Source organism: Callospermophilus lateralis, chromosome 6, assembly GCF_048772815.1.
Source record: "Callospermophilus lateralis isolate mCalLat2 chromosome 6, mCalLat2.hap1, whole genome shotgun sequence".
Classification (NCBI taxonomy): domain Eukaryota; kingdom Metazoa; phylum Chordata; class Mammalia; order Rodentia; family Sciuridae; genus Callospermophilus; species Callospermophilus lateralis.
In genome coordinates this window covers 42,940,968-42,967,320 of record NC_135310.1, presented here as the reverse complement: position 1 = coordinate 42,967,320, position 26,353 = coordinate 42,940,968, and the positions used below count along the sequence as shown (strand labels likewise).

Here is a 26,353-nt window from a genome sequence, read left to right as displayed (position 1 = left end):
GCTGAACCTACAAAACAATGATGCTTTTCCTTAACAACTAAAATCTTAAAATTCAATAAACAAAACATGCATTTTCTTTGTGCTAATATGTGTTCAATGTGTAAGAATTTGTTAGAGTTCCCTCACTGACAAGGCATCCATTCAATAATTATCTATTGAATGCCTACAACATTCCAGGCCCTGGGGAAATAGCAAAGAACACACAGACAGAAACTCTTGGATTTTTCAATGAAGAATGAGGCTATGTAAGTGAAATTTCCAAAAGACTAAAAGCCAAACAACATAAATTAGGTGTGTGAGAGAAAAATTAGGTTATCAGATTCACTGGATTTGGCTTGTACTGTTTTAAAGTTTTTGTTACCTAAAACCCAGATTACTTTCCCTAAAAATTCAAATTTATGGCTTAAAACAAAACAAAACAAAAACCCAAAACACCGAAAGAATCAAAAAAAGATGAATTCATGTTCCCTGAGTACAATTAATACATGGAGCTGAGCAGTAACCACATTTTAGTTGGGACAGTCATACTCTCCTATTCATCGCAGTCTCTACTATTTGCACAAGGATTGAGACTCTCTTCTCTTCCTTTATTTTTGTTACTTATTTGGCTCTTGTAAGCATTTGAATTTTGACCCACACTTTTAGTGTAAACGTAAGACTCAAGCTCATTATTATAAATAAATAAACTTTTAATTTCACTACTATAGAAATCTCCTTATGAGTTAACTGATACACATAATAGAATCCTTTGGAATCCTATACATACATCCATATATATATATATATATATATATATATATATATATATATATATATATATATATATATCATCCCAAAGTTTTTACACCTTTTCTGTTTGTTGTTCTTTATAAATTCTATCACCATATGTTTATTTCTAGGAGTACTCTTCCCTTTAAAATTTTACTTTTAACCTGATATAAACCAGGAAGTTAGGCTAGAAATTGCACAAGATTTAAGCAATAGGCTTTGAAACATTTATTATTCCTATTTAGATTCTTAGATATGTTCCCAGTTAATCTATCAAAAGATTTTCAACAAGTTAAATTGCTGACACAGTGTGATGTGGTGTCATTCACAAACTTAAAATGAAAAGCCAGAAGAAATTAGACTATAAAAATCCTAAGTGTTGGGCTGGGATTGTGGCTCAGTGGTAGGGCGCTCTCCTAGCACAGGTGGGACCTGGGTTCGATCCTTAGCACCACATAAAAAAAAATAAAGGCATTCTGTTGTGTCCATCTACACCTAAAAAATAAAAACTTAAAAAAAAAAAAAAATCCTAAGTGATTTCCCTCTAGTCTCATGCCTGTTTTTACAAAAGTTCAAGTACATCATAAATGTTTTGTGAGAGGAATGCTTACCTGCATACCAACATCTCGAGTTCCCTTCTTCCATTTTTTCAACCCATGATTCATTCCATGAATGGGCAAAATCAATAAGTAAGACTAGCTGTATGAGGATGAAACAAAAGGCCCCTGCCATGCCTACATAAAACCATACTGAAAGAAAAAAATAGCATACATACAAGTGAATTTAGTTATTATTATTTCCTTTCACAATCTCAGTACACAAAAAGGAAAATAGAATTTAAAGCCTTGATTTTGCAACTGGGAAAAAAAAGTAAACAAAATGAGTTATAGAGCTAAGTAACAATTATTATTTCAGTTTTATTCATAAAATATCATACCAAACAACAACAAAACATTCTTACCAGTTGTAAAAGTTCCTTCTGGAATGAAGAATGCCCCAATAATAATTGCAATTGCTGCCGCAAATTTAAAGAACCAGAATCTAAAATAAAAATAAATATAATATTTATTTATAAACATCCAACAAATAATTTCATATATGAAATATTATAAGGGAATCTTAAAGAACAGCTATACTTCGCACTTTATAAAACTGTTCAATTCTTTCTGAGGATACCCTGAAAATCATAAAAGAGTATTACATAAACTGCATTTTAGATAGTTTTAAGAAAGGTATATTTGCAATTAACTCATGAGAATATTGGTTTATTTAATATAAGTGGGATACTAAAAATACTTTTAAAAAAAAACTGGAGAAGTATACAGGTTAAACACTAATGTTTTAAAAAATTAATATAAAAATGAAATTTTAATAAAGATATGATAAATGCCTCCATTTAAAACAATAATTTTAAATAATCAATGAGTAAAAGAACAAGACGAGAGGGCTAGGGATATAGCACAGTTGGTAGAGTGCTTGCCTCACATGCACAAGGCCCTGGGTTAAATCCCCAGCACCACAAAAAAAAAAAAAAAAAAAAAAAGATGAAATAAAAACTATTACATCATATTTCTCATTAATATTAATATTCCATTTGTTTATTCCTAGGTGTTACCAGAAAAGCAATAGCAGATATTTTTTAAAACATTAATGCGGGGGGGAGGGGGGACGAAGTTTCTTTCTGGGTTGTCCAGTACAATTGATAAATACCCTGTTCCAGAGATAGTTTTACATTTTGTCTACATTGTAGGTCTAGGAAACTGAGAATTCCTTTTAACAGCAGTGAACCACCAAAGGCTAAAAGGAGAAGGAACAGCTCTTTCTTAATAGTCATGCATATATATATATATAATTTTTTAAGATTAAAATGTAAGACATTATAAATAACAGGTTATACCAAGAAATAACCCAAAGCTGTAACTTAACACCCAAATCTGACATATTCTAGTAGAAGCAAAAGTTTTCTTACCTTACTCATGAACAGACAAAATAATTCTGCAAATTATATTTATTTTGCTTTAAATTTCTTTAATTTATTTTTTTTGGTGCCAGGGATTGAACCCAGGGGTACTTAACCACTGAGCCATATCCCCAGCTCTTTTTTGTATTTTATTTAAAAACAGGGTTTCTCTAAGTTGCTTAGGGCCTCATTAAGTTGTTGAGACTGGCTTTGAACTCATGATCCTCCTGCCTTAGTCTCCTAAGCCACTGAGATTACAGACATGTGCCACCATGCCTGGCTGCTTTAAAATTTCTTTAAGCAGAATTAGTGAAGAGGCTATCCAGAATTTTATATTGAAGTTTATTCAAAACTCACCCATTATGTATTGCAGCTCTAGGATCACTGCTGCTCTTCACTTTGATCATTAGCAAAGAGAGGAGAAGATAGAACATAGCCAAGCCAAAGCACAAACGATATACAGCTTTATAGCCAACCAGAATACTACAAGGAACAACACCTTTCTCATTCTCACAAAATCCAGGAATCTAAAAAAACAAAAATGAATTTGTGATCCATATGTTTTCATTAAAAGATGAAAATTCTGTAATCAAATAAGATTTGAAAATTTTAAGTTTTCTTTATAGTTTATGAAGAATATGTAATCAAGATTAAGCCTGGTATTTTTTAAAAATATTTTTAGTTGTAGATGGACACAATACCTTTGTTTATTTACTTTTATGTGGTGCTGAGGACCAAACCCAGTGCCTCACATGTGCTAGGCAAGTTCTCTACCCCTGAGCTACAACCCCAGCACAAGTCTGGTATATTTTAATCAGATAAAGTTAAAAAAGAGATAAACTTCTATGTGATCAAATGATAAAACACAAATGTTAATCCTAAACTGGATGTTTGAGTTGGAGATTTATTCTCAATTTTTACAACTTGTATTCTACTGTGACAGACTAAATTTTTTTTTTAAAGAGAGAGAGAGAATTTTAATATTTATTTTTTAGTTACTGGCTGACACAACATCTTTGTTTGTATGTGGTGCTAAGGATCGAACCCAGGTCGCACACATGCCAGGCTAGCGTGCTACCGCTTGAGCCACATCCCCAGCCCCATGATAGACTAAATTAAGAGAAAAAAATAAAGTCAATAAAAGTTTTAAAGAATCGGGGGCTGGGGATGTGGCTCAAGCGGTAGCGCGCTTGCCTGGCATGGGTGCGGCCCGGGTTCGATCCTCAGCACCACATACAAACAAAGATGTTGTGTCTGCCAAAAACTAAAAATGTAAATAAAATATTAAAAAAAAAAAAAAAAAAGAATCAGAATAACCAAGTTTGTTTCTAAGAACTAAAGTTAAGTTCATTTTGAATTTTGGTCCCTTATTCTGTAAGTGCTATTTCTAACCATGAATAGATTTGATTTAACATGGCTAGCAGTCATTTTATATTTTAACTTGGAATCTTGAGAAAGACTGATAACCATTCACAAAGTCAAACTGTAAGGAGCTTGGGATGTGGCTCAGAAGCATAGAGCTTGTGTGATATGTAACGCCTTGGGGTTTGATCACCCAAAAGAAAATGTCATACTGTAATCAGTACAAAAAAGACTTTTAAAATAACCCAGGGTATTGTCCATAACTACATTATTCATATATTTGACAATGAATTATTTCTTAACACTCCTTTCAGTCCCAACACTTGAAAGATTCATGACACTAGCCATGTAAGAATTCTCAAGTCTTAAGGTCTACTCCTAAGGCCTGTTCATCTCTGGGTTCTTCTGTTCTTATTGCTCCTTCAGAGGCTCTCCTTTCTCTATCAACCCCTTTAATAACTTTTGGCAAAGTTCTAGTAGCACTGCTCACTCTGAATGGTCTTGTTCAGCAGATGCTGTCACAGTTTCAACTTTTATCTGTAACTCCAAGATAACTTCTATCTCTGATTTCTATCTGAGTTATACAACATGTTTTCTGCTTCCTGCCGGATGTGTACTGTTATGTATTTCACATAGATGTCTGCCCAAAATTCCTATGTTGAAATCCTATTCCTTAACGGGATATTATTAGGAAGTGGGGTTTGGGGAGAGGTTAATTAGATCACGAGGAGAATGTCTTCATGATGAGATTAGTGACTTTATAAATAAAGGAGAAGCCCATATGTTCTTTTCCACCATATGAGAATATAAGATGGCCCTCTGCAAATCATTAAGAATACCTTCACCATGCTTCAACCATGCTGGCATCAGAAAAATTTCTGATGTTTAAGCCTATGGTATTCTTGTTATACTAGCCTGAATTAAGATTATATAAATATACACATGTATGTGATGCAGAATCTCCATGTCATGTGCTAGAAACTAAATTTACTATATTTTTCCTAGCTCCTTTCACAATCTGAGTCCCTTAAAAAAAAAAAAAAAAAAAAAAAAAGGAAAACAACATAAAAAATAAAATACCTTTATTTTTCATTCTGGGTTAACAGTAATACCTTCCTGCTGATTTTCTAGGATCAGATCCTGATTGTTATTTATGATTCCATCACTATCAATATTTAAATGCCAGCCAGATTCAGTCAACTCTACACCCATAAAAAACTAGTTTAAGGGGCTGTGGCTGTGGCTCAGCGATAGAGCGCTTGTCTAGCACGTGTGAGGTGCTGGGTTTGATCCTCAGCACCACATAAAAATAAATAAATAAAATAAAATAAAGATATTGTGTCCAACTACAACTAAAAAAATATAAAAAAAAAAACTAGTTTAAGATCTCTATAAAATAATGCTAATCAACATTCTGATCAATTTTATTTTAACTTAGAATCGTAAACGACTAATAACCACTGCAGTCATACTGTAATCTAATTGATTAGAATATAAATGCTAATCAGTATTCTATAAAATAGCGCTAATCAACGTAATGGCCTCCAGATTTAACTGCTTGACTTCTATCCTTCCTAATTACCAGTATTAATCTTTCTAAAGCATAGATACTCTGCTGGAGATGGTTCCTAATTTTCTATCTATGCAAATAAAATTTCTACTTATTTTTAGAATGTCCCATTTTCAGGGCTAGTGGGGGTGGGAGGTAGCAAAATTATGGCCCCTTTTCCATGGTACATGATAAGATTCTGTCATCATTTCTTTCCTTGGATTATCATAGCACTTTTCTCTACCACCATCACAAAACTTAATGAGCGACCTTATATTGTCTCTTTCCTAAAGTTATGAGCTACTAAAATTTTTGTAATTACACATTATTTATTTTTACATTAGTCTCTTTTTAATACCCAAATATCAGGTTTATGCATATTCTACAGTTTCAAGTAATCAATCAGTAAGAAAAAAAACTAACCTTATTTAGTTGTTCTTCCATTCCTGGTATCAACATTACACAAGCTACACATACTCCAACAAGCAAAAAAAGTGCATAGATCAATCTAGTCACTGTGGAGTTGTTTCCACTAGGACAGCATCGGCACAGCAAACATGGGGCACTACCACACAGACATGGTATCTGAGAAAAAGAAAATTATTTCAAAAGTTCAGTTTAAATTATTTAATGAAATTTTATATCCAACCTGTTCAAAGAGGGGGAGGACTGACCAATTACCAAGGTACAAAAAGTATTTGATTCATATGTATTATCTACAAACTAAAAAAACTTAATAACTTTTATGTAAAGAAAGAACAAAGTCAAGCATAAAAAGCCCTTGATCTCTATTCCAAGTAAAATGAATAAAAGTACTTCAAACAACACAAGAAGAGAAATAATCTGCAAGAAACAAAAGTTAGCCGTGAAATAGAATATTGGTGAGTAGCACAGATGCTAAGTCAACTTAGAGCCCCTGTCCCTTAGTCCTCAGCTATCATAATATACATACCTATATACAAGTCACAGGAAGGAAGTACTGTACAAAACAGACTCATAATAACTGATAAAACACAGAAAACAAAGATATTGTATATTAAGCATCTGTAGATCAGAAATGTATGTCACAGCAACTATATAAGCCTACTCTTACTAAAAATTAAAAATAAACATCTCCCTTCAGATAAAGAAAGATAGACAGAACTTTGAAATAGTAAGTAAGAAAATTCCCTATCAGTATTTCATTTGAGTTATGGAGAAAACGCTAAAGGCTTAAAAAATTAAAAAGGGAGACCTAAAAAAGGTAATAGCAGAAGATGGAAAGAGGAATCACACAGCTAAGAAATGAGAAGTGGAAAAACAAACTTAAAGAATAACTTTGGTACCAAGGAACAAAAACATAAAACTGAAGAAAAATAAGACTTGCAATAAGTACCGAAATTCAGACCAACCTCCTGCCTTAACAAGGAAAATAAATAAATAAATGTAACAATAGTATTTCAGACAATATCAATAAATGTAGGACAGTAATTTCTAAGAGGAGACACCTTGAGCTCTATGATTGGCCCATTTCTCTTCCTGGGGAGAATGCCAGTGCAGGAACGGTCTACATGACTTGGGGAGATAATTGGGAATTTGGGGAAGTTAAGGCAGCTAGAATTCCTAGGTCAAAATCCTGGAGAAGAAAAAGCTACACAGACAGCAAGCTCTAGCTGAGCACTGGTTGACATGTGCATTTGCAAAAATTACTCAAGCGGGTCGAGGCAGCTGGTACCTGGGAGTTCTATCACCCAGAGTGAAAAAAAATATTTTAATCCTTGAAGCCCTGGGCAGAGAAATAACACAGGGGAGAAAGAAAAAAAAAAAATCTTCCATTTTATTTAAGGTTGTACTTGTTTCAGTTAGCAAAGCTTAAAAGTAACGAAAAAACCAAATTCTCTCCCAATAACTCACCTATGTCCAAAACAAAGATCAAGAATTTATTTTTTAAATATGTAAGTATATCTTATCTAACACTTAGCAAGGTAAAATTTCTGTAACATCTATTTAAAAAGCTAGCAGGCATGCAAAGAAGTAGGTAAATATAATCCATAAAGAGATTCAATTAGTCAAAACCAGCCTGGAAATAACAGATTACTGAGTTAATAAAGAGGGTATTGCAATATTATTATAACTATACATTACATGCTCAAGGAAATAGAGGAAAACAAGCTGAGGAGGGACATGAAAGATAATTTAAAAGAACCATACCAACTTAAATATCTTAACCCAAAGAATACTGGTAAGACAGAGCAGTAAAGTTTAGTGAATCTGAAGATACAGCAATAGAAAAGATCCAAGATGAAAAACTGATAAAAAGCATCACACCACTGCCAGATAACTTTAAAATGAATATAAGTAAAACTAGTCTCTGCCAGTCAGAAGAAATTGTCAAAATTACCCAAATTTAACAAAAATTATGAACTTCCAGATCCAAATTCAATGAAGCCCTAACAAAAGAAGCATGAAACTATATCAATAACACCACAATCAACTGCTTAAAGACAATGACAATCAGAAAAATAAAGGCAGATTTTATACGGAGGGAGAGAGAAAGAAATCACACTTCCAATGAACACTTCAAGCCAAAAGATAATATAGGTTTAGTCTGGGAAAATCAGGCTGGTTCAATTTGAAATATTAACCAATGAAATTCATCAGATTAAGATGAAATAAAAGCCACTATATGTTCATCTCAATAAATGTAAAAAAAATACTTGACAAAACTTCAATGTCCATTTGTGATCAAATATCAGCAACAAGGAATAGAACAGAACATCCTCAACTAGATAAAGGGTATTTGTAAGTATCTGTTGCTCTCAACTACTTTTAATGCTTTAAGTGTAAATGTATTCCCCCTAACTTCTGAAACAAGAAAAGAAATCTGCGCTTTCCACTTGTATTCATACTTTCACACCGAACATCCTAGCCAGTACAATGAGGGGGACAAAAAAGACACACAAATCATAATGAAAGACATAAAACTATCTTATTCACACTTTATACAATTGACTACACAGAAAATCCTAAAGAAACTATAAAAATGCAACTATGATTAACAAGCAAACCTAATAAGGTCATAAGGTAAAAAGTTAACATACACATATCATATTTTTAAAATATCAATTCTTTACAAACTGATCAGTTTCAAACCAACTCCAATGATAATCCCAACAACAGTTTAATAATAAACTAGTTACTTTAAAATGTATATGGAAAAGGATCTAGAATACCTCAAAACTGTTTTTTAAAAAAAGTATAAAATTTGGAAAATTCACACTATTTTAAGATTTTTTGTTTGTTTGTTTGTATTATTTTGGTACTGGGAATTGAAACCAGTGGACACTTAACCACTGAGCCACATCCCCAGCCCTCTTTCTTAATTTTTATTTAGGTACAGGGTCTCACTGAGTTGCTTAGCACCTCGCTAAATTGCTGAGGTTGGCTTTGAGCCTTCCATGCTGCTGGAATTATAGGCAGGTGCCACCATGCCCAGCTTTAAGATTAACTTTAAAGCTATAGAAATCAGTACAGATACAGAGTGCTATAGATGAAAAGAATAGACATATAAAGAACAAAGAGTACAGAAATAGGCTATTGCAACTATGGTCAAAGAATTTTTGACAAAGATGCCACAGCAAATAAAATTGAAAAGAATAATATTTTAACAAATGTTGAAGTAACTGGATATCCATATATTTTTAAAAAGTGAACTTTATAATCAAACCATATATGAAAATTCACTTAAGATTTTCTGGTTATAATACAAAACCACCCACAAAAGAAAAAAAATGATAATGTGTGCCTCATTAAAATTAAGATAGTATTCAGAAGATGAAAGGCTATATGCCTCATACTTGGAAGTCAGGTATATGATAAATCATTTTCATCCAGAATTTAAAAGGAACTCTCAAAACTCAGTAACAAACGAACCAATTAAAAAACAGTCAAAACATTTAAACAGATAACCTTACCAAAGTAGATATAAGAATTGCAATTAAGTTCCTATGATGCCCTTTTCATGCCTGTTTCTTGGAAGTATTTGAGTGACCCTAAGACTTGTTCTGAGACCAAGAATGGGCTTTTTTTTTTCTTTTATAAACATTTCTATATGAACTCTTAATAATCATCTCTTGGATGTTTGGCCTAAACTGGGATATGACTATGTCTTCAAGGGCTTTTTCACTTGAGTGTGGGACTTACTTCATCTCAAGCTGTAAGTTCCAGATCAACTCCACCTATTATTATAATATCTTCTTATACTACATGCTCTAGAACTATTGTGTCCTTGACCAATTTATACTTCTCTTATTTCTGCTTCTCTTGCTGTCTTTTCTTCCATCATTGTAAGGGCTTTTGGAAGTCTGTTGTCTATCCTGTGGTTCTTTTTTGACAGTCTTTACATTTAGCAAATGTTAGTCTTTGGTTGAAACTGAATAAAAATATGGATTCATTGATTCAAATTCAAAGACTGTCTTCCATAAAATTCCAGGCAGTATGAACCAGGATTTAACTAACTTCACATTCTAAGACTTATAAGTACAATCACAATGTCTTATGGGGATAGTTGACATGAACACAATGTCCCATCTCCTTTAGCAGCCTCCTTCCTGCCTTAAAACTTTTTTTGGTGTTAATGTAGTTCTGATCAATGATCAGGGGCTGGGAGTTCTTTCTGCTCTTAACTGGGAGAGGTGGTAGAATACATTAATCACATCTCTTTTTCTTCCAGATGCTTTAATTTTCAATGAAAGATTAATACAGACCACAACAACAATCTCAAAACTATTGATGAGAGATTTGGGGTTGAAGAAGTGGAACAGCATTTGCCCTGTTGCCTTTGTCAACCAGAGGAGGATGCTAGAGGCCTGGATGAGTGTTCAATGTTAAGTAACACTTCAGGGTACAGGGGGTGGCTGATCAGGATACTGTCCATGGTGCAGGAGCAAGAAATCCCTGTGTGGGGGGAGTACAGTACACAGCAGCCTGGTGACACCAAGATTCCACGGTCCTAGATAGTTGCCTTCATGCCTAAGGCAACTGCAGCCTAGCAAAACTAACAGCACAACCTCAGGCAGCAAGCATGTCTATCTCCTGGGAGACCTAACTTCTAAGGACAGATCAACCATTAAACACATCTAAACTTACTTAGACATTCAAATAGCTGGGGAAAAGTCTGGGGTTATTAATTAGTTTATTATACAGAAAATAAAGCAAGCAATAATATCAATGAATATAAAAAGTTGTAGGTGAAAGGAAAAATTAATGTATATTTATTACACGGATGAACTACAAAGAACATTATACAGTAATAAAAATAATAAAGAGCTAACATTTAAATGCTTACAATAGTTTTACATATATTAACTCATTTAAATAGTCACAACTTATGTTTAACTAAAATTATAAGTATTATGGAAAGATAAGGGGACATAATAATTATGTATGTATGACTTTGGTAAGGGTGCAGGATGAAGGCCAGTTGAAATCAAGGAACAGGTGTTAAGTCTTAATCTTCCAGTTAGATGACAATGTCTAAAATAGAACAAAAACAAACTAAAAGGCCCTTCAAATTAGGCATATATTATATAAATGTTACTTAGAAATACTGAGATAATATTTTAAACACTGCCTCCCAAAAGTGAAAATGTGAGTACACTGTCTTTTCCTAAATCACAAAGAACAATATGCTTGTAGAATTCTGAATTAAAAGGTCATTAATAAAAGCTAGGATATACTTTATATACAACCAAAGATATGAAAAACTGTTCTGTATATGTGTAATAAGAATTGTAATGCATTCTGCTGTCATTTATTTTTTTAAAAAATCAATTTAAAAAAAGCTAGGATATAGAAGAATGGATGAATACTAAGTTTTTATACCTCTTTATTAGTGAATTTAAAATTAAAAATGTCCTTAAAATGTGTCTGACATCAATGTTTCATACAATCTTTTGTCTAAACTTAGGATTTCTCAACCATGAGACTACTGACATTTTGAGCTGAATAATTCTTCATGGCTGGGGGCTGCCTTGTATATTGCAGAATACTTAATAGCATCCCTGGCCTCCACCCAGGAGATGCAAGTGGCATTCCTCACCTCAAGCTGTGACAACAAAAAAATGTTTGCAGACACTGCCAAATGTCCCAGCAGTAGGTGTAGGGACAAAATCAAGCATTACTGAAAGCTACTGCTATAGAATCACCTCCTTAGAGGTACCTGTTTAGGAAACTCTGCTGATTTAAAAAAAAAAAAAAAAAAATCAGCAATTCTTTAAGTTTACCTTTTCTTTGGTTAAATTAAAGATAAACTCAATTTACTGCTCTGCATAACATGTTTAGCATGCTACCTTTCCTAAAAATTAAGAGCTGGGAAAAAGTCTGGGGTTAATTAGTTAAATACACAGAAAATAAAGCAAGCAATAACTTCAATGAATACAAAAAGCTGTAGGTGAAAGGAAAAATTGTTGTATATTTATACATAGATGAACTAATGAACATTCTACGTAATAAAAATAATAAAGAGCTAACATTTAAATGCTTACAATAGTCTATTCATCCATCTATTGTGTATATGCATTGACAGAAGAAATTGGTGATGGGATTTTTTTGGTGATTTTAAAATGTTCTTTATAGTCTGAATTGCTTGGCTCTTCACAGCAACTATGAATCATTTCTACAAAAAAAGTCACTGTATTAAAAAATAAAAACTAGCAGAGGCTGGCAAAAAAATAGGCACTCAGTAATTACAAGTTCTTTGGGCAAAAAAATGATAATTGTTGAATTACAAGGTCCAGTCACTCTTCTATTCACCAATACCAATGACCAATGTCAAGATTAGGATGGGGGAAGTGCCTCATTAAAAGTGACTAGTAATTTTTCTCTTTCATATTTTTCACAGTTCAGAAATATTCCACAATTATAAGAAAATGACTTTCACTAAATTTGATTAAACCTATAGAAATCTATGCAAAAAAAAAAAAATGAGGTTGTTTTGTTTGTAGTTCTATATTACCTGACTAATTTAATGATGTGAATGAGTTTTGAAAATTTGAATAATTTTAATTTTATTAAAACTTCTAAGTAAATGAACATATTAACTGTTAAGAATGTGGAAGAGATGGATTTGTGTATCAGAAGGCAAATCTCATTACTACAGATATGCACTAAAATTGCATAATTCAGAAATAAAAAGTCAGAAGCATGTAAAAAACACAGGAAAGAATGGACTCATATTACACACTATAAATTCTTAAGTCAGCCATGATGACTTAGAAGCATGATATGCAATGCTGGTCACCTAGCTTTCTCTATTTTTTTAGAGACCTCATTATCATAAGGTAAGAAAACTGCTTACTTGATACTACCTTTTCAGAGTATCTAATTAACACTGACTAAAAGGCAGTGTCAGTTTTATCAAGGGCATTCTTCTAGTCAACAAAAGTAGTTGTATATACTTGTTCTCAAGGTATCCTCTAAAGCTATCTTCTTCCTGACTTAAGACATACATAAAAAAAAAAAAAATTCTTAAAACTTACATATATCAATTTTCCTGGAGACAAAAAATGTTGTTCACCACTGAACTCAAGAATGAGAATACACATATCCCTCTTTTTAAGTCTCTACAATCTACAAAGAAAACTGGACAAAATATGATATTAAAAATGATTACATAATATCTTAGCAAAAAAATTAAGGACAACAATCTCATGATAATCACTTATTAAATATAGTACTTCTTATTACACTAAACTCATCCCTTTTGTATAAAAGACTCAATAGACTCAACTAGACTCTCAATATTTTATTGGGATAAAAATAGGTTTCCATACTCAACTGCAAGAATACAACATAGTCAAGAGAATTGGCTAGACTAACAACTTCAATATAATTTTTTGATTAAAATTTAACATTTACAGTTCAAGCCACAATAAAACGTTTTTTGAAAAGATGTTAGGTATGTAAAATAATCACTATATGGTTTAATGTATATTAATGGAATTACTCAGGTAGTCTGAGGAGCAATTGTTAGAAATGGAATTTAAAAATCACAAATAACATTTTAATCTAAATACTTCACCCAAAGTTACATCTTTATTAAGTGTGCTGCCAATATTCCGTCTTAATTTTTTTGGAAGGAGAGAAAGTTAGCTTTTAAAAACTGAGGTTATGTGTGCCACCTGGATTAAGAAATCTTGCAACTATAAATGAAAATGGTTTCACACTTACGACTCTGTATCTAACGAAAATGAAACACACCCCCAAACGCACATCAAAATTGGGATTGCACATGCATGCTTTTTGTCAAAAGACATTTGACACCACCAAACTGAACAGCTTTTCCAGGTGTGTAAAATTATTACTTGAGAAGCACAGTAACTCCCTAATGTCATCAAGGCCAAAGATCCAGTGGCACAGCTAAGACTGTTTATTTCAGAAATGGTATCACTACATCAATGCCAGGCTGTCATAGATAACGGACACTTCTTAAATGAAGTCGGCGGGTCAGAACAAAGAGGCCTCCAGGGATGGCAGTGCCGCAGTTTGAGGTCGCCCGGTTAGAGATGACAAAAAGAAAGAGAGTTCCCGGCAGACGGAAAGGCCGAAGCCTTTGAAGAGAAGGCCTAGGCAGACACAAAAGGCGGCCTACCTAAAGGGTCTGAAAGAAAGGGAGGCAGTTTTTATGAAACCGGTGAGGGAAGGGATTACAGCTCGCTCCATCTCTGCGATCTGGTTCACCTTCAATCTGCACTGCATCTCACGACCCTCATGGTAAGTTCTTCGCAAGGCCCAAGGCCCCGAAATTGAATCGGAGTGACCAGAGGAGAAGGGAAGAAAATGGGGACAGAAGGCACTCCCTGTTGGGTGGGGTAGCTCGTTCCCGCTGGGCCTCACCCAGCCCTGCTCTGGTGGCTCTCTCCTGTCTCTCACGCTAGCATCCGGGACGCTGAGAAGATCCAACTCACCCAGCTCGCCATGGAGCACAGCCCCAGAACACTGCCCATCTTCACAGCGTCGCAAGAACTGCGAGCGCCGACAAAATGGAGACAGCCTCTTTCGTGCTTTTCAGGGCTTATTTACTATCTGAGAGACACTTCCTGCGCAGAGTCCAGCCCGCCCCTCCGTGGCACGTCACTTCCTGCGAGGCGTTCCTGGGGTGTGACGTGATAACTACGCCGATACTGCGCGTGCACACCCCTGGGCGGCGACCTACTTTGGCTTCTTGATAGATTCCTATCCTGCAGATTGCTGTTTGGAGAATTCAGGCTACGCAGGGCTGAACGTAGTTTCTCAAATTAAGAAAACAATGTGAGGAGAACCTTTACTTACCATTTAGTTGCTTTTGAGCATTAATAGAAAACAGAACTGAAGTGGTGTTTGACGTTTTGACTCCATCAATTACCTTTCTGCTTAATGATGGCTTGTTTTCTCTACCTCGGTGTTTATCTGTCCCACCTCCGCTTATTTCCAATTTCCTCCACTTTTGCGACTGTTTTGCTTCTTTCGTACGCAATTTATTCCTGCAGCTAACTACTTGGGACAAGTTTTATTGGGATGTTTATATTCATCTGGTGCTTTCAGTTCTCTGTATCACTTTTGTTTGCTACTGATGCACATTTTAATTTCTTGTCCTAGTAAGATGCTATATGAAGTTTTCACATTTAAAAAAAAATCCTTGATGAAACATACTAATTATTAAAAATCAAATATTTTATTGGCTGTCATTAGCTGTTGAAATATGTGGAACCCTTGCCTGTTAGGTAATAATGCACATTCTCAGGGAATATATTCACATAAAATTTCTTTTTTTAATTTTAAATAAAGAATCGTCCTTGAGAATATTCTAGAGGAGGAGTCTAGCCCACATGAATAACTTAAACTTGAAATCGTTATTGCCATAACTAATAACTAGAATGTGTCACAAAATAGCTACCAAAATTACGTAGGTGGAGGTAGGGTAATACCTACTAATATGGGAGAACTGCAATCATTAACTGATTAGGAGCAAAAAAAAAGGCGGGGGGACGGAATGGTATTGGATAAAAAATATTAATTTTCAAATGCTGGACTTAAAGTCTGAAATATAACCCATTTGCTTTTGACATGCAAGCTTGAAAATCAGGAATGAGACACGACATTTAAAGTAATTTACACTGCAGTCATACTGAAAATATAGGATTGAAGCAGATAACCAAAAAGAAATGGTTGAGAATTACCGGACTCCTTAATATAGGACCAAAGTTATTTTTAACACATGGAATAATTATCAAGTGGGGAGAAGCTATCAACTTAGTTTGTAACTTCTCACTGATTGTAATTGTCATCTTCACACCCCTTGACCGCCAAGTTCTGCATTTTAAACCCTGCTTTCAGTATAAGTTCTGAATATGAGATATTCGACTCCTCAGAATCTTAGTATCCTCATCAGTAAGAAAGTTGTGAAGATTAGCCTCCTAGAACTGAGGAATTAAATGATATAACATGCTTTTATAAATGATAGCACCATGTATAGAGTGTTGTAGAAAACCAACTCAGGCTAATTTTCTTATCAACACTAACATATGTGACCTGTTAACCTAGGGTAGACATAGCCTCATACAAAGGGAAACATCAGTTTTTCAGATGACTTTCCTAGGTTCCCTAACATTTTCTAGTCTATATCCTGGGGAAGACTATAATTTTGTGAATCGTAGCTTGGAAGTTTTCTTCCCACACCTCTGGTGCTTGTATGGGTGAGGCCCAGATAGCATTTAATCTTCAGTTTTTTATAGATCACCTACTCAGTTGCTATTTTGGATCTAAGGGACCTGTCTTTATATGCCTATAGTTATTTATATGACACCACTTGTAAAATACATATTTAGTAATAGAGTGATGTCTCAACTATAAATTCAGTGCTTCTATACACAAGTTGTTTTTTTTTTCCTATCACAAGCCCCAGAAAGACATTTTGGAGAATCTAAAATTATGTGATCTCAGAAAATATGTCAAAGCAATTAAGAAGGGGTGGTGTGTATGTAGTATAGAATTTTAAAAAAGAGTTTCAGATCCACATTTTCATTTCCATGAGGTGATTCATATGGATGTTTAATAGGCACTTAAATGTGCCATATCCAAAAATGAGGTATCACTCCAAAACTAAATATTTTTTAAATTTGAAATATTTTAAAAGCATAACAAGGTAACCAGAATAATGTCATATCCAGAAACTTTTCATTATCTTCAAGACATAAAAAATTACAAATGTTATGCTTTTTAATTACAAATGTTTTTGATTGTGTTGCTCCTTCTCCTACCGGAAGAAATGATAACAAATGAATGTTAGGGACCACTAATAATTTGTGCTATGATTCCCTCAGTTTACTGACTGCATATCACAAATTGCTCTTCAAATTGGTTTTCCCAAACACAGCTTCACTAGTGTGTGAATTGCTCTACATATTTGTGAACATTTGTGTTTATCACACTTTATTTTTTCTTTATTTTTTAAATACATGACAATAATGGAATGCATTACACTCATTATTACCCATATACAGCACATTTTTTGTAACTCTGTGTATAAAGTATGTTCACACCAAATTATGCCATTATAATTGTACTCTTTTTTTGCATTACAATTCTTAATACACATATATACCACAATTTTTCATCTCTGTATATAAGGTATGTTGGCACCAAATCCAAATCTTCATACTTGTATTTTGTATAATGATGACACACTTTAAATAACGTGGGAGAAATTTATGTTTGAGTGAAATGTCTATACTATCAACTTGCATTTCCTTGATAACTGTAAGATTAAGAACTTTTCTTTGTTTATTGACCATCAGGTTTTTTTTTCTATATACAGTTACTTTTCAAGTATTATGAAATTTTTCAGTTGAGTTATTTATATATTCTTTATTGATTTATAGATGGTTTTCATTTATTTTGAATATGAATTCTTTGTTGTAAATCTTGTAATCATCACGACCCAGTTTGGGATTATTTTTTCAGTTTTAAAATTCTTTACTAACTCCCCTCATTGTAGTTTCAAGATTATTATATGGTCATATTTAACATACTTGTCCTTTGAATTACATGACTTTGTTTGTTGTTAAGAAATTCTTTCCAGTCCCAAAATTGTTAAGATATCTTATTTTCCTCCATATATTTTCTTCTAAGTCTTAAAATTTGTTCTTCACACTTATATTTTTAATCCACATAGAATTGATTTTATGTCTGACATAAGGTATAAATGCAATTAGTGTTGTGCTGGTAAACTAGCTGAGTAGGGGAACCCTGATATGTAGCATTTGCTAATTTACATTGTACAAATACTTCCACTGCAGCTGATTTCAAGCTACCAATTATTTAACAATGTGTATTTGATATTCTTGAATACTTAGCAATTGACTGGTTTGAGCTAACTCCAATACACTGGTCCAATTGTATTTTAGTTTTTCACACAATTGCCCTAGAATAATTTAGAGAATAATACACCCTTTCTAAACTACAATACCATTGCTGTCATATTTGATGTTTCCATTTACATTTGTCTGTTTCTAAAATTTCTGTTTTGTTTTATGGATTGATGGTCTGTACCTATGGTTCTCATATGTAGTTTTGATTAGTTTCTTGCAAATAAGTTTTGATATGTGGAGGAGTAAGTTTCTTTGTTCTTTCCTTCAACCTGTTTGTGCTGTCCTTGGTCTTTTTTTTAATAAATATTTTACAGTTGAGTTGTCAAATTTGAATGATAAATTATATTGTCACTCTAATCATTAGGCTTTGTTCATATTTTAAAAGTATGTCATCAGTTTCTCAACAAGGATATTTTTGGCTGTATCATACTTTTAATGTGAGGTTATGTTTTACAAGACAGGTTGATTACCATCTTGATCCCTTTACTAAATATCAGAATTACCTACTATTCCTAGTTATTTTGATAAACCCTAAAGGACAATCTTGCATCCTTGTTTGCATTATCAGTGGTTTACAAAAATTGAAGGAAGCATATTCTTTTCATTTATTTATTTTTGCTTTTTAAAATTTTATTGTATTTTCAATGGAGAAATACATCATCTGTTTACAAAATAGCTCTTGAAAAATACAAGTTATAGTTACTATAAAACAAAGCAGACTCCAGTCATGAGTCATTACATACATCATGCAAAAGCAACAGTCTGATCTCCAGGTTATGAAAACTAGAATTAAAAAGTCACTACACAGTGGCACATGCCTGTAATCCCAGTAGCTCAGTAAGCTGAGGCAGGAGGATCGAGAGTTCAAAGCCAGCCTCAGCAACAGTGAGGCACTAAGCAACTCAGTGAGACCCTGTCTCTAAATAAAATACAAAATAGGGCTGAGGATGTGGCTCAGTGGTTGAATGCCTCTGAGTTCAGTACCTGCTACTAAAAAAAAAAAAAAATCACAACACAGAAAAGGTCCAAGTTTCCAGCCTGACAAAACTTGAATGTAGTTACATGAAACATTTAATAAACAAATTTTCCCCAATGTATAAACAAAATGATAATACTAAATATATGCCTAGCAATATCAATCTAACTCTGAAGCTACTCAAAACACAGACACATTTTACACTTCACCTGTTAGTTGACCTCTTTTTTCCTTAAGTGGTGGGAGGAAGGGCAATGTGATTGTGCAGAGCTGATTTGAGAAGCAGAAATATTGTATACTAGACATTATAAAGTCATGGTGAAAAGAAAACCTTAATTAATACATAGCCTAAGGGTCAAAGACTACACACCAACTTCAGAAAATTAATTTAAAAGGATAGGGGAAGAATTTAAGTAACTTTGGTTTGATATGAAAAATGCACAGGTGATAAGATGGAACATGATGAAGGATTCATAAACGTGTTCATCAGAAAAATCTGTTAGGACTGCTCTGTCCAGATTCAGAAACCATAAGCTTATCAATATCTAGCATTCCTCATTCTTCATGAAGATGGATGTTCTACTGCTCAATCATCAGAAGTTATTTTCCTTAAAGGAAGGAAGTTCCTAATCTTTTTTTTTTTTAATAGGTGGACACAATATCTCCACTTTATCTCTATGTGGTGCTGAGGATTGAACCCAGCACCCGCACATGCCAGGTGAGCGCACTACCGCTTGAGCCTCATCCTTAGCCCCAGTTCCTAATCTTTTGATAGAGTAAATCAATATAAAAAAGGAGTACAGAGCTGACTGACTAGATATTAAGTGCTTGTTAGAAATGATTTTCAAAATGTTTCTGTATGTAAAATTTACAGATAAGGTTTGGTAAACCATTTAAAAATAAGAATCAATTAAAAATCTTGAAGAAAATGCCTTTTCCCCTCATTTAGAACTGAAAGTTAATTTACTATAGACAGGAACAGAAGAGTTCTGTGGAATGTACAAAATTCCTCTTATTTAGAGATCAAACAGCCATCCAAAATAGATATCATGTTTCAGGGGCATTACTTTTAGTCAACCTAAAGTTTTAACCATGGGACCAATATTTAGTATTCTGTGCCATGTAGCCACAGGGTCACTGGTTTCACATCATGGCATAAGAAAATACTGGCATTTTTGGTTTTTGTGAATTAAGCCCTATGTTGTGCATACAAGCAAAAAGAGGGAGAAAAAAAGAGGTGACGTTTGAAAAGCGTTTTAAATTTGTTTTGAAGATGACAGATTGAAGGCAAAAGAATACAGAGCTTTAGTAAGCTCAAAGAGATGTATTTGCTGCTGATCACTGATTTGCATGCATTATAAAACAATTCTGTAAATAAAACCAATATATTACTTCTTAATTATAACCCCATCAAAACAAATATTTCTTAATCATTCTTTCAATGTCAAATATATACCCTAGAGTTGACATTTCATTGTTAAGTGTGATAGCTACCTCATAGGAACTAAACTAGATGTACTCTTTGGTGAGAAAGAGAATTTTTTAATATTTATTTTTTACTTTTCGGTGGACACAACATCTTTATTTGTATGTGGTGCTGAGGATCAAACCCATGCCAGGCAAGCGTGCTACTGCTTGAGCCACATCCCCAGCCCCAAATGTATTCTTGTTCTTTCTCTGAAGTACAACAATACACCATTGCACAATATTATCCAATTTGAAGGTTAATATTACAGGAAATTCTTCAGAAAAAAATGAAAATCTATCAAGCTGAAAAATCTAAAATTGGTTCTAGTTTCTAATAAAAAATACATAAAAGTGCATCATCAGAATAAGGAATTCTTACGTGAGTTTGTATTGCAAATTTTTCAAACAATGCATCAAACATAAATCCAATCCAGATGTCAATTATGAATACAGATATTGGTTGAGGTTGTTTTGGTTTTTTGTTTTTCTTATTTAAAGGCAGTAAATTTTTTTGGAAACAGTTAATGCAACTGTTACTAACACAATGATAATAATACTCCTGGCTTCACATACTAAACTGGACTTCAGACAAAGTGCTGATTACTCCAGTTAAGGGATGTCACACAAAAAAATTATTTTCAGTCATGTCAAGTCTTATATCCTCCATTCTCCTTTTTTAGCATTTTGAAGATAACAGGTTGAGTTGGCAGGTATTGTTTATGGACGTCTGAAGTTGTTTTTATTGATTCAATCTGTTTTATTGAATTTTTGATAAAGGAATATGATTTTATTGTATGTTGTTCAGAGGCAACAGAGAAGCTACTGTATGAATAGTTTGATTAGTTGTACTTGTCTCTGTATCAAGTTGTTCCTTTGTTTTATATCCACTCAAAGCAAGATAGTTAGCATCTTCACTTGTTTCATCCTTTCTGTTTTGGTTTTCTTGGAATTCTCTTCTTTATGAGGTGACAGTGTCCTCTTGATTCCTACCATTTGGTTTGGTATTTTTGTTGTTGCATTTCCTGAAAGTCTAGTTGGTGGGTTTACCAGATGTAAACTCTGGAGACCATAGGCTTCAGTGGTGGAGAAATGGCTGGGTGTGCAGCAGTTTAAGGAATGCTTTCACTGGATGTACCCCAAGCTTTCACTGGAATTTACTTGTGGCTTAGAAACTTCAGTAGCCTGTGTATTGGTCACAGATGCTACTGTCACAGCTACAGCAGGACTGTTTCTACCCTAAGAGCTGCCAGAATTATTCAATGGACTGGTCTTCATAGCATTAGTAGGTGAAGGCACAGATATTCTACAATCACTGTCCATAGATAAGTCAAGGCTGATGCCATTTAGAGCCATTAATCTGATTCCTGTTGAATAATTTTTTTCTCAAGCACATGATTAGGTAGTAGTTGATGGAATTGCTTTCTTCTTACATGCATTGAAGCAATTTTCATATCCATCTCACATATCTTGCTGTTTATTGCTTGCCTATAAACTATATCTGTGAAAGCCTGAATGTAATAGGTAAGTTCAACACTGAGATTTTCAGAGTTTTCTGTTTTTTAAAACACTTACCCAGTCACCCACATCATGCAAAATTCTTCCTTGTCAGGATTTCTTTGGGTGCTGGAAATGACTGAGGATTCACATGAGCCAGTGTGATAAATTCTTTCTTCTCCAAACTGCCAACCGAGATTCGAAGTTTTTATTCCACCAAGCCCACCCATTCTAGGTGTTGTTTTATCATGGGTGCACTTGCTAGAAATAATATAACGCTGTACTTCGGAAAGAAGTTTGGAACTTCAAAAAGTTTGGACCATTCTCCCTTACTCAGTGAAACTTCATTTGTAATAGCAAGATCTTGTTTAAACTCCTCAACCATGACCATCCATGTCTAGAGCAGGACTGTTTCCACCCTAAGAGCTGCTAGAACTGTTCAATGTACTGGTCTTCATAGCACTAGTAGGTGAAGGCACAGATAGTTCATGGAGTACTGCTGTGGGTATGCTGGTGTAATTATAGGCAGAAGATGGTACCTATCACTGGGGTTTACCTTTGGATCCCATACAGGCAAATTAAGATTGTATTCTTCAGGCTGTTAAAAATAGCACTGGGTTTGACCGTTCCTATGTAGAAATACCAAGAAAAAATTTATGTACAAGAGTTGATGCTATTATATTTGGATAAAGCTTGCAAGTTCTTGCTATTAGCATAGCCCAGGAATAACCACTGAGGAAGCCTAATATATTGGAATAGATGTTGTGGCATTTGGCCCACAGTTTGATAGTTCTCAGAGATAACCTGAAGTTTTCATGTTTGGTACTGGGTTTAAATTTCATTGATTACCCTGCAATCATTAAGATGTATGCATCTCACATCTAAATCTTTAAGCAGACTGTGGTCTCATAAGATTCAAATCTGGAATATTCTGCAGTGCTAATCTTGTAAACAAAATATCAGTTTCTACCTCATAGAAACAAAGTTTGATAACTGGTACAAATGCCTCTTCAATAGCCCAAACATTTACATAGTCTTAAATCTTTAACTTCTTGTAATTTCAATTTATCATAGAATGATTACAGATTGTGGAAGGTTCTTGCTTTCACTGATTTCTAGTATCCACTCTTTCACCAAGTTATTTAGTTTCCCCCAAATTAAAATCCAGCACTACAGCAGCTCTTTCTTTTCAGAAACCCCAAAGGGCTTCAGAGTCTCAACTAGTTTCTATATAAGTATGCAGTCAGTCTCCTTAGGGGCAGCTAAGTTGATATGAGAAGTAATGTTATAGTGCTTCCTTGGCGTCTGTGTTTGTTGTGATTCCTGCCTTGTAACTGGAAAGGCATCCTCTCCTGGGTCACCCCCGCCCCCCACTCCCCAACCACCTCCAACTCCCTAACCGCCCCCATTTCCACAACCGCCACCACTGCTGCCAGGGCAGGACCCACTAAGGCTGGAGGGAGGAGGATGCCTCCCTTAACCCTGGATCCAACCTCACTCCCGCACCCACCACTTTAAGGGCTTCTCCTTCCTGAAGGAAGCATATTAGTAGTAAAAAAAGTATCTGTAAATTTTTTAAAAGATGGAAATGCAAATTACAACCTTTTTTAATTCTGCTAAACTTAATATATATTGTTAATTATAGAAGAAATGAATCCTATTAGGTCAAGTATTTACAATGTTCAAGGTACCAAAGAAGGAGATAAAAAATATTTATATGTGAATAATTTTAGGGTCATAAAGAGTAAATTGATTAGGGTTTCTTAAAGTTTAAATTTGTGCAGAATCTCATCTCTCTATATTCAAGAAGTTTCCTGAGATATTTGTTATTTCCTGTACTATTTGATAAATTTTTTCCTTAGATGTTTATCAGTATTAAATGCAAAAAATATTAATCTCTCCTGAATGTAACAGTCAGCTATGAAGTACATAAAACAGGTTAAATTCATTGAATCTTCAGTATTTTTATGGAATGTAATTTTTTTATTTAAGTGATTCACACATATCTTTAATGGGCACAACAATATATAAATTATGGAGACTTTTATAGGTTAGAGAAATTATAGACACCACACTTTTTCCTTCTTGCCAGCTGTGCAAAAAAGTTAGTTAAAATGACGCCTTTTTTAGATTTGAACCTAAACAATTCAAAGCTTATTTTTTCCTTTGTGTATCAATGCCTAAATAGGAGCACAATTTTTTCTTGGTTTTTCTTTTAGCATAAGTCATGATGCCCACAGACAAATAAGTAAAAGTAAATTAGGACCATTAAAAAAAAGATGTCTAATTACTCATGTTTTCTTATGGGCTGACCTGATTCAGAGATCAACTTAAGAAGATCACTAATGGGTAATTTCTTAAAAAATTAGAATATTAAGGGCCCACCCTCTGAAAGTTTTCAAAGACGTTGGGATGATTCTGAATATTACATTCTTCTCTTTAGATGGATATTCATATTAGCACTTTGAAGTATCTAAGAATTTACCCTCTCCTAATGTTTTCTAAAGTTACTTGACCTTTTTCTTTTCCAAAAAATGCATATTAATATATTCCAAAATTGCTATCATGTGCATTGTAGTTTTAAAAAATACTGATTGAAGGAAACATACACTGTACAGCCTCCTGGAATCCTCCTAGAATACCTGTTTTGATATTTTTGGTCTGAGTATGGTGTCAGAGAACTCAAGGACTTGTTTTTTTGGTCAACAATCTGAGCATGAATTCTCTGTTTCCAATTAAGAATAAGATATAAGTGTTTTCTCTAATATAAGGAGGCTGACTCATAGTGGGATAAGGAGGGGGAGCATGGGAGGAATAGATGAATCCTAGATAGGGCAGAGGGGTGGGAGGAAAAAGGAGGGGCAGGGGATTAGCAAGGATGGTGGAATGTGACAGACATCATTATCCAAAGTACATGTACATAAATTGGTGTCAACATACTTTATATACAACCAGAGATGAAAAATTTTGTGTATACATGTAATAAGAATTGTAATGCATTCTGCTGTCATTTATTTTTTAAAAAAACCAATAAAAAGAATAAGATATAAGCTCCAGCATTATACTAAATTTGGAATGTAAAATTAATAGTCTTTTAGAGAAATTCAGGAGTAAAAAGATACATGTTGGAATAAAGATGCATAGAAGCAAGTGGTCTGAGAATTCTGTAATACTGTAGGCAATATTTTTCTCAGGAGATAGTTTGGGTTCCTTCTCACACTATATAAATAAAGAACTGAAGCTCTACAGCATGAATGGCCTGATACAAGTATAACAAAGTTACTCTGATTTGATCAGTATACATTGCATAGTTTTATCAAAATATTGCACTATAACTCATACATAATTATTATTAATTGTATATTAATATTTTGTTAGTGAGCTTAACCTGCTAATAGTAACAATTCCAATAGTATATTAATAAAAATTAGTAATGACCAGTATAATCCCCAAGATGACTTAGGTACAAAATTTACATTTATATAACTAAGTAAGATACTCTGAAATATATGTCTACTAGTCATTTAAGTGTTGGAAAAATATCTACCAGAAATAATAACTTTGATTGCAGAAATTACCTACATAGCAATAAAACAATATATTCAACATCAAGGAAAATAAAGGTCTTAACTTTTCACAACCTCCTGCAATTCCATATTCAAGCCTATAAGGAAATGGTTTAAAATCGTACACATCACATTAAAAGTTTCCAGTTTAAAACAGAATGAAAGTCTTTCTGCAAGTTAATTAGAATCAGACTCAACCTTGGTGATGAAATCCATCATACCTTTTTACAAATCTATGTATAAACTTCAAAGTTAATTTTTCAATGGCCTGTGTTTATGAAAAATTTTGAGGATGGGCAAATTTTGCAGACAATGATAAAGTAATATTTTGCTGGAAATTAGAAATTATACTGCATAGTTCCCTTGTTCTCAATAAATCAACACTGAACACTAATGAGGACTTCAATATCTTGGCCTCCCAAAATAAATTGGCAAATGGATGAATTTGTGGATAACTTGTTTCCCATTATAAAAGGAAAAAGGACACACAAATATTTTATGACTTTCATCCTAAAATATTAAATTCTAAATGTAAACATGTCTAAATATTTAACAAATTTTTCTGTAGGAATAATAGAATTTGTGATGTGATAACCCATAGGGGTCAGTATGAACTTAGATTTGTTTGAACCAACCATAAGCCATCTTCCATTATCATCTCCTGAAGGGAATTTCCTTCCTAATTTGACCTGACTTATATTTTGTAGCAAAATCTAATCATTTGGGAAATCATCCAGGTTTTTAAATCCTCTCAGATCATGGGGCTGAGAACAAAGTTCTGTCTACCTGATTCCTTTGCTGTGGAGACTGCGTTCCCAGCACCAT

The 26,353-nt window shown here is 33.7% G+C and overlaps 1 protein-coding gene and 1 pseudogene across 1 annotated transcript in view; both read right to left on the bottom strand.

Annotated features, from left to right (window-relative positions):
- Serinc1 (serine incorporator 1) overlaps window positions 1–14,747 on the bottom strand; it is an 18,850-nt gene extending 4,103 nt beyond the window's left edge. Inside the window, exons 1-5 of the mRNA XM_076858300.2 lie at window positions 14,585–14,747; window positions 6,063–6,224; window positions 3,086–3,255; window positions 1,730–1,809; window positions 1,380–1,517 (exon numbers count right to left, since the gene is read on the bottom strand). Coding sequence (XP_076714415.1) covers window positions 1,380–1,517; window positions 1,730–1,809; window positions 3,086–3,255; window positions 6,063–6,224; window positions 14,585–14,623 — 589 coding nt within the window. The 5' untranslated portion in view covers window positions 14,624–14,747. The remainder of the gene's footprint in view (window positions 1–1,379; window positions 1,518–1,729; window positions 1,810–3,085; window positions 3,256–6,062; window positions 6,225–14,584) is intronic.
- Window positions 14,699–26,353, bottom strand: LOC143401836 (poly(A) polymerase alpha-like; annotated as a pseudogene).